The sequence below is a fragment of the Girardinichthys multiradiatus genome, chromosome 19 (assembly GCF_021462225.1).
Source record: "Girardinichthys multiradiatus isolate DD_20200921_A chromosome 19, DD_fGirMul_XY1, whole genome shotgun sequence".
Lineage (NCBI taxonomy): Eukaryota > Metazoa > Chordata > Actinopteri > Cyprinodontiformes > Goodeidae > Girardinichthys > Girardinichthys multiradiatus.
In genome coordinates, this window is record NC_061811.1 from 11,383,832 (window position 1) to 11,398,796 (window position 14,965).

The following is a 14,965-nucleotide window of genomic DNA, read 5'->3' on the forward strand; positions in this document are numbered from 1 at the left end:
ATTTAGGTATTTTGTGTACGGCTGAACCAAGCCCTGAATAAAGAGACAGTGCTTTGAAAAGAAGAAATCAATAACTGTGGCACTGGGCTTTGAACTCTATTACAGGACCTGCTCCTAATATGTAACAATGAGTAAGTCAATGTGGGTGGTATAACCTTATATAATGTTACGAAAGAGCAGGGATGGATTTGAAGAGTTCATTCACACAACACCGGCTGTGTTTGGCTGCAATTTGCCCTCAGTAGTTGCTTGGTCTCTGGCAGAGATTTCACAACACACATTTTATGACTGGGTGAACTGGTAACTACAATGGAGTAGAAAAAGCTGTTTGCTCTACGTAGTAAATCTGACTTCATGATCAGTCAGAACTATAAGTGTGGCGGTTTGGATTGCAGCAAATTCTTTTTATTCAACGTTCAAACATTTAACGACTTTCATACCTAATCTTATCATGGCATCTGTTTGGGGTGAGGGTTTCATCAAGCAGCAAAGGTGCATTTTGTCCTCAAAGTTGATGTGTTAATAGCAGGAATAATTAGCAAATGTAAAACATTTGAGCAAGTTTAACAAGGTCCAAACGGTGTTGGCAAGACAACTAGGACAAACAACCATGCATGCATGCACACACAGGTTAATATCTAAGGATTATTTTGAGAGATCCATTAACTAAACAGTCATGCTTTAGACATAACTACCTGGAAAAAACCCAAGAATGCATAGCACCAGGATGCACTTTAGGAAGTAGGTAAGCCAGCAGAGACAGTGTGATGCTTTGGACAATGTTCTGGTGGAAAACCTTCGGCCCTGCCATATTACTTCACACTGCCTACTTAAATTAATTAATTAATTAATTCAGCTGGTTCTATGTTTTGGGACTTCATTATTATTTGAAAGTATTGTTTTTACACAAACAAACACATCAATCGCAGCAGAGGTGGTATGTACAGTATGCTCTTAAACTCTGGTCTTTATGTCTACCAGTCTAACAATCTAATAGGCTGAAAATGGGTATTGTCCTTAGTCATTTATTATAAGATTGACGTGATTGTAAACAAATATACTATATAACATAGCTGTTACCCAGCAATGTTTTTTTCCTGTTATTGTGACTCTGTGTCTCCTAACCCCTTTGTCCCTTTCTATTTAATGTTTGAAGGACAACAGGGTTGTACAAGTATCATTGTGAGATGTGATTCTCTTTTGTAACGATTGTTCAATCACTATTGGGCTCAGAATGTGATTTAAAAATGTCTTTTGACATATTTATGTTAAAACCTATTACATTTTTATATATGTGTTTATCTTATTTGTTCCTGTTCATTTATATTATAACAGTTCTCAATTTAGGAAAAACGTTATTTTCAACTAAATAACAACTAGGATTTTTAGAGCATCTGCAGCTGTTCACCTCTTCTACCCAGAACTTCTCTTCTTCTCCAGCAACACCATCTCTCTCTGTGTTCAGTTTCCAGCCAATAATGGGTAGCAGAATACATTATACTGCCTTTTACTTTCAAACGCACAAAGCTCTAATGGAACTCTAATCCTCATGAATAAATGAATACTAAAAAATAAAACCTTATATAGGCTACATCAACAGAGCCACATCATCTGATAAAAGCAAAGACCAGACACCCTCCTCTCTAAGACTGCAAGTGGAGATCATGTCCATGAAAACTACAAACAGGGTCAGAGACAAAATACATCCATGATGTAGTCCACCCTGCAATTATGACAAAGGTATTACATTAAATATCTATGTCAATTCAGTCATTCATGTTTTTATTATTCATGAAACATTGAAAAGCTGAGTTCCACTGTGTCAACTTGAGAAGTGGAAGTTATTAGACTGCCTTCTATTTAGTTTAGGTTTTTTAAGTATTAGAATTCACCATTTATCTAAGTGAAACCACTCTGATGCAGCACCAGTTGGCATGTCCATACTAGATCAATGAGGTCCTGTCATCAGGGCCTGTCCATTCTGACATGTACACAGCTTAAAACCAAAGTTGATAGAACATTTCAAATTGTGTCTCCAGGACTCTGGATGTCACTTCCTTCAACCTTGAGTTCTTGCACAAGAAACAAGCTTGACTTTTTGTCAGTAACACAGACGCAACTCTTGAATTGGTGAGGCTGAGACCTGATAACCTGTAAAAGTGACCCATGCAGCCTGTTTTGCTGCAGCACCAACTGCACGTTTCTGTTGTAATTTTAATGCAAATTTGAAAATCATCATGGGTTTCAGATAGACATATAAACAGCTGTGATAATTAGTCCACGTATTACCACAGCATCCTAAATACACACACTGCTGAATGAATAAAAAACTTTAGTCCAGTCAGACAACTCACATGAAAATGTCAAGGCGTTCATCTTTACTTAGGTTTGAACTTGAGTCCTATCACTCCTTGAGCATGCCAGGATCTGATGAGATTATCTTGGATCTTCGGTTAGGTGGTGGAGTACATACATTAAAACTGTAAATATACTAAGTGAGGTAGAAAGCAGCTTCCTGAACCACCCAGATAGAAAACAGGAATTCGATATGTTAGTAACTCTGAAATAGATTTAGGGTGAAAACCATTCAATGCTTCATTGACAAAAAAGATTTTAAAATATAATATTTCTCAAACAAGGAGTCAGTGCAGTGATTTATGGACTGCTGGGATATTATATATTTTCCTGTTGTTAGTCGGGACTCTCACAGCTGTGTTTTGATTGAGCCGCAGCTTCCTGATTGACTTTTCTTTTACTGTTGCATGCGATCATACGATAAGCAGTGTGGAGGTTCACCCAAACATGTTGGACTTTAGAGTGTGGGCATATGCTTTTATTTAGACTTTAAACAGTAGTGTAAACTCAGCAGCTTTTGAACCAATAGATCGTGTGGGAGCTGCTCACTTGTTTTGCATTTTGAGAGTGTATGAATAGAAATAAAGTGTATGTTTAAAACTACTATAATGGCCAGTTTGTTTAAAAACAGAGTATAGTGTTAGTACAGGAAAGAGATGTCAGACTTTTGATGTCTATGTGACATTTTAATCACAGTGAAAAAGTATCCCGTGCACCTTGGCATAGAGTATGACTCACATATCGACCAGTCTAGGAGTGCAGACAGACAGCAAACACCCAAATAAACAGAGATGTCGCTGAGCCACAAAGCGGCTGGAAATCGGCAGGACAGATCTGGTTATTTATTTTGTGAGAATCAAATTTAATTGATTTAATGTCTGGGCAAGATGTCCTTCACATGGTATCTTCTGCAATGACTGGCATCAGCTGGCCAATGAGTTCTAAAAAAAAGAAGAGAAATAATGCTTTCATTTTATGGTCTTCCCAGAGAAGACAAGTAATACAGGTATACAGGTAAAAATCAAACCATAAAAAAGGATTTCTAATAATACAAATAATCACCATAATAGCTCACTACATTAATGATAACATGTAGAAGCTACATTGTGGCACAAAAAGCATTCTAAAAACGTTCTTAAGGGCTTGAGGGTAAATAACAGATCACAACAACTTTACAGGTATAAAATGCCAGTAAAGGTGTATTGTTAATTTTTACCCCATTTACACTGGATGAAGACCCTTATAGGACCGGAAGAATCAATAAAAACCTGATTGGTCTTTGTAGGGTCTTGATTAGGTCTCCAGGAACTTGTTAAGGATGTACTCATAGTAGCCTGAGGGTTTTGATCATGACCAAACTTCCATATTGACATTGTGGTGGTTTATAAATGTGATAGCAGCATAGACTAATGTATTGAGCATGCAGAGGCATGTCTTGGGGATGCAGAAAATCTTATGGTAAAGTAGTTTCATAACTGCCATAATACAGGAAGACATTATCCACCAAAGTTCTATGAACGGCCATGTAGGCCGTGGAGAACCAGTGTGGAAAACCTCTATTAGTGTAGAAGCAATCATGATCCTGCTAACCTCTCAAGACACTCTTACCACTCTGTAAACATAAGCAGCTTCCAATGACCAACCTTCTGTATAAGTCCATGCTAACATAATGTGAGCCCTTTGTCATGCTTAGTTCTCTCAATCTCAGTCATATGGTCAACAAAAATACATAGTAGGTTAATCGCTATTAATCGATTATTGAAATAATTGTCAACTAATTTAGTAATCGAAAAACTGAAGTATACAGAACATGCTAAAACATGCCATTTGCTGAAGAACATCATACTCAGAGCAGTAATTAGGCCAAAACTGTACAAACAAATATATATATATATATATATATATATATATATATATATATATACACATTAGCATTTAAGATAAAAAGCCTTTGTTTGTAAATATGCTCTATCCAGAACCTCTAAAGTGGCATAGCTTTAGCTTCAACTGGTTCAAATTCTGTGAAAAAAAAAAACATCTGCTATCAAGCACCTTTTGCTAACCAATTATGAATCAATTAATCAAAAAAATAGTCAACAGATTAATCAATTAGCAAAAAAAATAAAATTAGATACAGCCCTAATACTTAGGTAGTCCAAGGCAAGTAAATGATGTTCATGCACTTGTAAAGTCCCCATAATGTACCAAGAAAATACTTCGTCCACACCATTACATTACCCCCAACAGCCTGTAATGCCAAATACTGCCCCTACTATCTTAATGCCACTCTAGGCTGGCACAGGAATACCACCAAGTGGGTGTTGTAGGGACGTCTGGGCGTCTCTGCTGAGTCTGCTGCCCCCGCGACCCGGTCCCGGATAAGCGGAAGACGACAAGTACGAGGGTGTTGTAGCTCTAGTATTAGGCATTGTACTTAACCTCCTTATGGAAGTTTAGTGCATTCTTAAAAAACATATGAAGGTTTCATGCACAATCATGTTGTAATGGGGAATTTACAGAGTTCTCTGTAAACCAATAAAGACGTTGCCAAGAACCTGGAAGTACCATAAAGCCTCTGATGGATTTTTTATGTCTTAGCATGGCTTTCATTCTGTGGTATTGCTCGCTTAGTTATGATGTGCAGTGGTGCAGCATTGTGGTAGCAGAGTCAAAGGGGACTTGATTTTGCTTTAAAAATGTAGTTGTGTCATCACCACAGGCTGTAGAAAAGAGATGGGCACATGGGGTAGCAGTATAGCTTTTTAAGTGTTAAAAAAAAAAAAACTAAATCTGTATTTTAAGATATTTTAATATTATCTAGTAGTTAATTTTAATGCAGTAAAGAAAAATATGTATCTGCATATTGATGTTCTCTTATAAAAACAGGACATTTATGTATAATAAATATTTTCAGCCTCCGTGGTGCTCATATGAAAGCAGAGAAATGCTTGCCACTAGTGGTTAAAATGTGCACTCATAAAGAATGATTTTTCAACCTCAAACTGTTTTGGGGCTAAGAGCAGTGTGCTGTAATGTCCATTATGAACCCCTTCGTGTCCCAAATTTGAGTGAGAAAGAAAAAAGCTACTGGACCAAAAAAGGGCTCTGAAAACATATTCCCTGCGTAATCTGAGCTTTATAAAAGTTGCACTCGTAGAGAAAACAGTAGGATTTGTAGTAGTGTTTTACTCTGACAGTAGAGCAGGCATTTTGGTGCACACGCCATATTGTAAGAGGCATATTTCCCTTGGAAACCATCACAAATCCATATGGAAACTAGGGTTTCCCAAATAAAAGAATATTAAAAGAAATGTATGTATTGTTTTTAAAAACACTATTTGTTCATTTTAGTCGCAATTATTACCAAGACAAAAATGAATATCTGCATAATTATTTCAAAATAAAGCATTTACCAAAAAACACAATGTACTTGAAATGCATTTAAAATTGGCTCAATTCAGCTGTTAAAAACATGCTTTCAAAGTTTGATTTCTTTCTAATGCCGTTGTTACTCCCGTCAATCACCACGAGGACAAGTTATTTTTGTAGTCGTTGACTAACGGGAGTAACAGTGAGAACTTATTGCCTGCCGTAACCAAACGGGAGAAATACGATCAACTTCGGAGCTGCAGTTCACACTTCTCAACGAGCAGATTAAAAAGCTGACTCAACACATAACTTATCCATAATATTTGACGAGTCCTTTCCACACTTAAGCTCTGTAAGAAGACGGCGATGAGATACAGAAACCCACGCTGAGCATGGTCGTTTCTTGCTTGTGTCACACTCTAAAAAAGTCCGGACTAAACATTACTTCCGCTCCACTGAGTTCTGTATCAAATACGTTAACTTAAATGAACATTACAAATATTTGTTTGAAACACGCAGTAAAGCATTAAGAAATTCACTGTCAGTAACAGCCGTATTTAGTTTAACAATTTAGTTTGCCATAAGATCTTATGTAATGGTTTGACATAAAAGCCTATATTACTGAAAACGCAAATAAATTCATATTAATTTAGCCCTGAAAAAAATGACAAACGTTTAAGTATTTTTAGTATCCATTTTTGTCATAATAACTAAACTGTATTCAGTTTAGAAATTTTGTTATTTATACAACATTTCAGAGGTAGACGTGAAATACTTTTTTTAGGACGTTATATAAGAGGTTTTAATTTTATTCGCTGTGATCAATAGTTTGGGATATTAAAATAAACTGCATTTAATTTAAAGTTATTTCAGAAGTTCTCCCTGCTCGTTAGGAGAAAGTGATGATATTACAAAAAGCGCCCAATCCCTCAGTGACGTTGGTTTGATTAATTTTATTTTTAAGGCACTGTGAATACTTAAACTATGTTATTCTCAAAAATGCCACTCACAAAATGGCGGGGCAGTTGACGTGACATCCTAACGCTTTTGCGGAAGAATCAACGAAGTCTTCACACGCCCCGCCCTCTAATACCGGAAACAAACCCAGAGTGTCATGTGACTTTATCTTCTGGTTTAGCATGTAGAGATCTGAGTGATAAAATCGTGAAAGGAGGTGGGTCAAATATTATACATCATATTTTGGTTAATTATTTTTGTGCTAAAGAACCTGCTGGTTAAGCTGCTGTTGGTGGCTGAATTTAAGGAACAAATGACGTCAAACTGTTAGTTTAGCTACCATGCTAGCTTGTTTTATTTCATGAAAGCTGCACCAGATGAGGCGTACAGTTTCTCCTCGTCTGTTGGAAGATTATGTCATTAAAGCCTGTCTCTCCACAGAGTCGTCGAGAGGAAGATTAAAAAACCATAATGGCAGATGTGAGTATGGTTTATTTGGTTATAATAGCAGCTACCACTTTACACGACAACAGTAAGTCATTACGATTATTGTAATCCCCAAAATAGCGTCAATACTCCCCAGTTTGATGTAATTAAGTTTGAAGAGCTGAAAGCTTTCTAAACTGCACAATGAAATGAAATTATCCCGCTGTTTGGAAGTGTTTTCTTCTGTTTACATGAATCACGAGTCAGCTACGAGTCTCATGATGGGCTGGGGGGGTTGGCCAAGTCAAATTAGCAAGTAATGAGCGACATAGCAGACGAGATATTTACAACTGTTGCTTTAACAGCCGTTAAAATCCGAACACCTTCATGGGGTGTGTTAGTAAAACATCTAGAGTTCTTTATCGACATGAACGATTTCAGCTGAATAAAACAAAATAACTTTCAAATAGTACAAATCCATGCCTGTAGGTTAAAAAAAAATAAGGCTGCAGCAGTTTAAAATAGGGCTGCACGATGGCACAGTTGGTAGCACTGTTGCCTTGCAGCAAGAAGGTCCTGGGTTCGATTCCCAGCCTGGGGTCTTTCTGAATGGAGTTTGCATGTTCTCCCCGTGCATGTGTGGGTTCTCACCGGGTACTCTGGCTTCCTCCCACAGTCCAAAGACATGCCTGTTAGGTTAATTGGTATCTCTAAATTGCCCTTAGGTGTATGAATGAGTGTGTGCATGGTTGTTTGTGTGTTGCCCTGTGATGGACTGGTGACCTGTCCAGGGTGTACCCCGCCTCTCACCCATAGACTGCTGGAGATAGGCACCAGCTCCCCCGCGACCCACTATGGAATAAGCGGTAGAAAATGACTGACTGACAGTTTAAAATATACAAATCTGGAGTTATGCCCCTCAATTTACAGCAAAGGTTGTCACCCAGAATCAACACAAATGGCAAGGTTTGCTGACAGTTCTAACTTTTTAGTGATTAGAATAAAAGTTCCTTTACTCCTCTTACTAGTTTTAATATTAAATGACATCCATCATTGACATCTGTCCTGAGTGGAGTGATTGCATCCAGGTAGTGCTAAATACAATTCAAAACATTTTAAGGCCGGTTGTATCACACACTGCCATAATGGTTAGCTATTAAATACCTATACCCCTCCATGTTACATTCTACATCATTTCTGGTCATTTAAAATGATCAAATAGATATCTTTTCAGAAACCTGTGAAAAAATGAGAATGAATGACAATTCAGGATGATATCAGTCAGAGGATTATAGGACACTGTATGGTTGAGCCCTCCCTGTAGTGTGACGTTTATTCTGGTTGTGGAGCTAAACATATGCTCTGATAACGCTATTGTAAAGTCAGTCGCATAACAAGAATCTGTACTCTGTGGTGTTGTATCTAACACTGCAGAGCAACATCATCACGTGTTTATTAAAATGCAAGGCGGGAAACTGAGATCTGATCACTCAGGTGAGATTTTAATGCCAGGTGTAATTGGTGATGGTTTTATCCAGACCCAGGGTGCATGTAAATCTCTTTGTTCAGCTACATCATAGCTTGAGTTTTGAGTCCAACTCTTGGGTCCTTCAGGGTTTTGAGTTTCTGCCAGAAAACCCACAGATAAATGTACACTCAATCAAAAATCAAAAGGGGAGAATGTCACTGCACTTCTGGTGTCTACACTTTGATCAGAATTTTAAACTGGATCCACCGTAATTGAAGTGGGTCAGTAGATGGCATCTTGTTTTTGTTTCATTTTTATGAAAATCTATCTCAGATCTAGAACGGCCCATAAAAAGTCTGTATTTACTAGACTTTATATTGTTATGGAGAAGCCTGGTAACTTGGAAGTAATGTGTAAAGGACTAGGCTGAATCAGGAAATTTAAACAGGAGTGACAACCAAAATTGAGCCATATTTATGGAAATACACTACATATACCTCTTGCATTTGTAATCTGTAATCCTTAAGCAAATGCGTTGTCTACACCCTGACATTTTACGCTGCTGCTCATTTATTCACTATGATTAGATGCTACACACGATCTATGAACCATTTTAGTTTAGTGTTTTAATCCAGCTTCCAACATGCTTTTTTTCTGCAGGATTTAAAGAGATACCTGTATAAACAGCTGCAAAGGTTGGTGTTGTTGAAGTATCAGTTATCGGTATTCATGGTTCCTTCAGTTTTGTTATTTCAGCTGTTTGTTTCCTTCAGTGTTGAAGGTCTTCATGCGGTTGTGGTCACAGACAGAGATGGTGTCCCGGTTATCAAAGGTAAGACTCAGGCTCCTGTGACTGTCTATGTAATGGTAATGTTTTCATCTTATTTTAATTTTGCAGATGTTTGACAATGGAGCATAAAACATCGTTTATAAGTTACATATATTTTTCTTAGATATAATTCAAAATGAATGACAGGGATGTCAGAGTTTCTATGTCTCTGATGCGGCTGCTGTATCCCTGCAGTTGCCAATGACAACGCCCCGGTCCACGCCCTGAGACCTGGCTTCTTGTCCACTTTTGCTCTTGCCACAGATCAGGGCAGCAAGCTCGGCCTCTCCAAGAACAAGAGCATCATCTGCTACTACAACTCCTACCAGGTTAGCTGATTTATAATATTCAGGTGGTACACTTAATGAAATGTGAAAAAAAAACTTTGAAGAGCCCAGGAATGGACAACCCAGTAAATGACCCACAAGGAAAGAAATGTCAAAAGGTTTAAGTCAAGTCAAGTTTATTTATATAGCGCTTTTCAGCAACAAGGCACTCAGAGCGCTGTACATGAGGAAAAACATTACAATGATACAGAACACAGAAAAACAAATCAAATGAAACTAATAATCCTTGGGAGTAATAATAATTAATAATCCTTCTGGGTTTACTGGTAGAAATTGGTTCCAAGCCACTCTTAATAATAAAGCATCTTATGCTAAAAGAAGATGATAATATTGATAGTTTCATCATTCCACTGAATTCTAACTAAGGAAGCTGAGTCACTGGTACAAAACAGCTTTAATCCACATTTTCAGGTGCTAATGATATATTGCTTTTACTGGTACTGAAGTTGAACTAAGTAATTAACTAAGAAAACTGGATCATTGGTGTAAGAGCAGCTTTATTCCAAATTTTCAATTACTAATAATGTTTGGTTTTTGCTGGTAATCCTTCTGATAAAACTAAAAATCTATGAAAAAGTAATGAAATCACGCAATTAGGTGCAGGGCGAAGCAACACACAAGAAGAAAAGATTTTGAAAGAGTGCGTTGGAATCCTGGGGGTGCGAATATATAGCTGTGAGTGTTTGTGCAAGAATTAGACTGTCAACACAGATAGAGCGCCATTGTCCTTGAGGGGAGAGATGGAAGTTTTCTCAATCGGCCGCAAAGTCTTATCTGGGTCGCAGCCTTTCGGGGATGCTGGGAAAGAGCGCCATGTTTACATAACATCCAGGAGATATTTTGTCGATAGCCACTTAGCAGAAGTTGCCAAGGTCACGTTGGGGCACCAGATTTAGAAAAACAATAAGTGTTGTGGTTCAAGCAGTTGTGTGGATTTCCAACCACTTTAAGAGTTTTTACTGTTATCTCTCCATTTGTAATCCAAATATCCAGATTTCTGGGACTTTCCTGCAGTTTTGGAGCGAACAACCTTCTCCATGATTAAATCCTTTCACCTCTGAGTCCAAAAGCCGCTTCCAGGCTACGATTCAGTTCAAGAACCGTATCCAGCTTGCGGCTTAGCTCTCAACAATTCAGTCTGAGCATTGATCGCTCTGCAGATTCCATCCAGCATCGCAGGCAGCTTTGGGATGCTTTGAACAGCTGCCCACGTTTTGCTACTTGGAAGATATGTAAAGTGAGGCTCTGAGAAAAACGGACAAAAGCAGATGCAGAAGCAGGCAAGAGGGAGGGAGATAAAAATGCGTGCGTCCTCCACCGAGAGCAGAGAAAAAGTCTCTTTAAGAGAGGCCAAATAGATCACGTTGGATGTTAAAGTTCACAAATTAGAAAAAGACTATGGCTTGTTTATGTGGATAAAACCTCGTCTCTTTAAAGAGAATATGGTATTGTGTCATATTAAAGTTACATTTGAGGGAATCATATGACGTTTGCAACTATGTCTTTTGGGCAGATGAGAACAAAGTAACAATGTTTAGCTTTAATGTACAGCACCTTGCCCCTGAGCATAAACACCTCATACCAACTGTCAAGCATGGTGGTGGAGGAATGATGATTTGGGCTTGTTTTGGAGCCACTGAGTCAACCACAAACTTGTGTGTCCAAGAGTCAAATGTGAGGCTATCTGTCCGAACGCTAAATATTGGCCCAAGCTGGGTCACAGCAGCAGCAGCAAATCTACGACAGAATGGCTGCAAAACAATAGCATCAGTGTTGCAATGGCTCCACCAGACCTCGACCTTATTGAAAAGTATGGTGCGACCATAAGAGAGTTGTGCAGAAACAAAGTGTCTTCAAGCCTCATGAGCTCCAGCGATATTGGTAAGCAGGGTGGTCCAAATTTCTTTCACAACGATGGGGGAATGGGACTACTGAGAGTTATTGCTGTTTCAGATGGTACTGCCAGCTGGTGGATCATAAGGGGGACTGTGTTTCCCACAATATAAATTTACAGTGTAAGGTATATACCAAAAACAGTGAGTGTTTTGTCCACAAACAGCATCAATGACCAAAGTCTTTAAGTCAGGATTCATCTGTGACGTCTTGTTTTTTTTTTTGTGTAAAGTGCTTAAAACCTTCTGAAAAGAACTTGGTTGTCATGTAATCTTCATTTATTCCTTCTTCAGTGACTAACACACATATTTTTCGAAATGGAAAAAAAATGTCTTGTTTCACATCAGCAGAGACACTGAGGCTTCCTTTAATTTCTAGTCATTTAATTGATATCAGAAACTTTCTGGTTGTTTGATTTTGCTCTATATTGACATGATGGCGTCGTTCAGCTGCTGCAGACTTGTCATCTAAACATCTATGAAGCGACTTTCCGACTTCACCACATGCCAAAGGAGCTTTATTGGATTAAGATGAGGATGTGTTTATATTCTGTTTCCTTGATGACGTGTTATGTTTGTGTTGAACAGATAGTGCAGTTTAATCGGCTCCCTCTGGTCATCAGCTTCATCGCCAGCAGCAACGCCAACACAGGTAGCATCAGTCTTTAGATATTTTATAAATGTGGACGAAATAACTTTTGTTCCAATACCGTACATTTGTTCAAATGTACGGTATTGGATACAGAGTATTATTTACTTGTATTAAATGGTTCTTGATGGAGAGAACAGCTGAGCTCTGAAGTGTTGCATTTTTGTGTCCTCAGGCCTCATCATGAGTCTGGAGAAGGAGTTGGCTCCACTAATAGAGGATCTAAGGCAGGTAGTGGAGGTGACATGAGTTCTGATCAGCAGCAGATTTCACCAAATTACTCCCTACTCACCATATTCCTATCTTTTTTTTTGAGCTTTTTATGTCCTTTTGGGAAGACATGTCTAGTTTCTCATGGTTTGGATTGTGAATCAGTTTAAATAAACTTCCTCCTCTGTTGGTCTTGATTTCATTCTTCTTCTGCCGAGTTAAACTAAATAAATATTTTGACAACTGAAGTGAATTATCGTCTTTTCTTATTGATATATTCATCTATGTACGTTTAGCTCTTCATTTATTTGTCATCAAACCTCCATGAAGTGAAGCAACGTTGCAAAGAAGAGTGGGCCAAAATAACTTGGCAGCCACCTGAGTCTCATGAAAGCAGACAGAAACAACCAATAGGAGCTATTGCTGCTGTCAAGGTTTCTACAAACTGTTTTGGCATGAGGTTTATTTAGTTTCTCATGACTTTATATTGACTCATGCTCTTTTTTTTTCATTACCTCCAGCATTTTAAATTTGGCTTCTTCCTTGTTTACTTAAAATGTTAAATAATTGCCATGCACGTTTTTGTACACTTGTTAACTATTAATTTTTATCACCTGGTAAAGACCAGGGCCTGTATTCACAAAGAATGCTAAAACTAAAAGTAGCTCCCAGTGACATCATTCTAAGATTTTTCTTAGAATTTTCCCTCAAATAGATAAAAGTTAATCATGAAGCATCTTAGGCCTTAAGAGAGCTCCTAATGTGAGGACATGTTGAGAGTAGTGAGGAGGACTTTTAGGGAGCTCAGGAGTGTCTTAAGCAGTCAAAATGGAAGCAGATTTGGTTGAAGGATGTTTTTGTTATTTAAGCATATGAATGGGATTATGTACTTCAGGGACAGAACATTTTCAAAACTGAAGTGTGTCTGATTGAATGCCAAATATCTGCATTTTAACACGTCTGATGCGTTTTTAAACCAGGACATTTCTCCTCTAGTATGCCTAACAACATATCTTCAATCACCATCAACATCAGGTTCAGTAAATATTCGCACCTTGAAAGAATTCCTGTGAGACACAGGAGGAACATACAGTAATGTTTAAAAGTACACCCACTTTATCACACTCTTCAGCTTCTAAAGTCATTTCAGTCTATGGTTCTCAAACTCTGTATGACGTGCCCAGGTCCTGCAGCTCCAAAAAATTAGGTTTTATTCTTAAAAAAAAGGTTAAATTGGTTTTATGCTGCCATGATGCTGTACAGGTCCTTCTCAAAATATTAGCATATTGTGATAAAGTTAATTATTTTCCATAATGTCATGATAAAAATTTAACATTCATATATTTTAGATTCATTGGACACTAACTGAAATATTTCAGGTCTTTTATTGTCTTAATACGGATGATTTTGGCATACAGCTCATGAAAACCCAAAATTCCTATCTTACAAAATTAGCATATTTCATCCGACCAATAAAATAAAAGTGTTTTTAATACAAAAAACGTCAACCTTCAAATAATCATGTACAGTTATGCACTCAATACTTGGTCGGGAATCCTTTGGCAGAAATGACTGCTTCAATGCGGCGTGGCATGGAGGCAATCAGCCTGTGGCACTGCTGAGGTCTTATGGAGGCCCAGGATGCTTCGATAGCGGCCTTTAGCTCATCCAGAGTGTTGGGTCTTGAGTCTCTCAACGTTCTCTTCACAATATCCCACAGATTCTCTATGGGGTTCAGGTCAGGAGAGTTGGCAGGCCAATTGAGCACAGTGATACCATGGTCAGTAAACCATTTACCAGTGGTTTTGGCACTGTGAGCAGGTGCCAGGTCGTGCTGAAAAATGAAATCTTCATCTCCATAAAGCTTTTCAGCAGATGGAAGCATGAAGTGCTCCAAAATCTCCTGATAGCTAGCTGCATTGACCCTGCCCTTGATAAAACACAGTGGACCAACACCAGCAGCTGACACGGCACCCCAGACCATCACTGATTGTGGGTACTTGACACTGGACTTCTGGCATTTTGGCATTTCCTTCTCCCCAGTCTTGCTCCAGACTCTGGCACCTTGATTTCCGAATGACATGCAGAATTTGCTTTCATCCAAAAAAAGTACTTTGGACCACTGAGCAACAGTCCAGTGCTGCTTCTCTGTAGCCCAGGTCAGGCGCTTCTGCCGCTGTTTCTGGTTCAAAAGTGGCTTGACCTGGGGAATGCGGCACCTGTAGCCCATTTCCTGCACACGCCTGTGCACGGTGGCTCTGGATGTTTCTACTCCAGACTCAGTCCACTGCTTCCGCAGGTCCCCCAAGGTCTGGAATCGGCCCTTCTCCACAATCTTCCTCAGGGTCCGGTCACCTCTTCTCGTTGTGCAGCGTTTTCTGCCACACTTTTTCCTTCCCACAGACTTCCCACTGAGGTGGCTTGATACAGCACTCTGGGAACAGCCTATTCGTTCAGAAATTT

At 38.6% G+C, this 14,965-nt stretch overlaps 1 protein-coding gene across 1 annotated transcript; it reads left to right on the forward strand.

Moving 5' to 3' along the window:
• Positions 1–6,792: 6,792 nt before the first annotated feature.
• On the forward strand, positions 6,793–12,750 carry lamtor3 (late endosomal/lysosomal adaptor, MAPK and MTOR activator 3). The gene is made up of 7 exons (XM_047392934.1): positions 6,793–6,898; positions 7,123–7,161; positions 9,236–9,270; positions 9,349–9,407; positions 9,600–9,733; positions 12,232–12,295; positions 12,468–12,750. The coding sequence occupies exons 2-7, from the start codon at positions 7,153–7,155 to the stop codon at positions 12,539–12,541; spliced, it is 375 nt and encodes a 124-aa protein (XP_047248890.1). The 5' UTR covers positions 6,793–6,898; positions 7,123–7,152; the 3' UTR covers positions 12,542–12,750.
• Positions 12,751–14,965: the final 2,215 nt, after the last annotated feature.

Excerpts from the sequence above, each read along its gene's own strand:
- lamtor3 (XM_047392934.1), top strand. Across the intron at positions 9,271-9,348 it reads CTGTATAAACAGCTGCAAAG|TGTTGAAGGTCTTCATGCGG; the intron begins GTTGGTGTTGTT and ends TGTTTCCTTCAG. Across the intron at positions 9,408-9,599 it reads TGGTGTCCCGGTTATCAAAG|TTGCCAATGACAACGCCCCG; the intron begins GTAAGACTCAGG and ends GTATCCCTGCAG.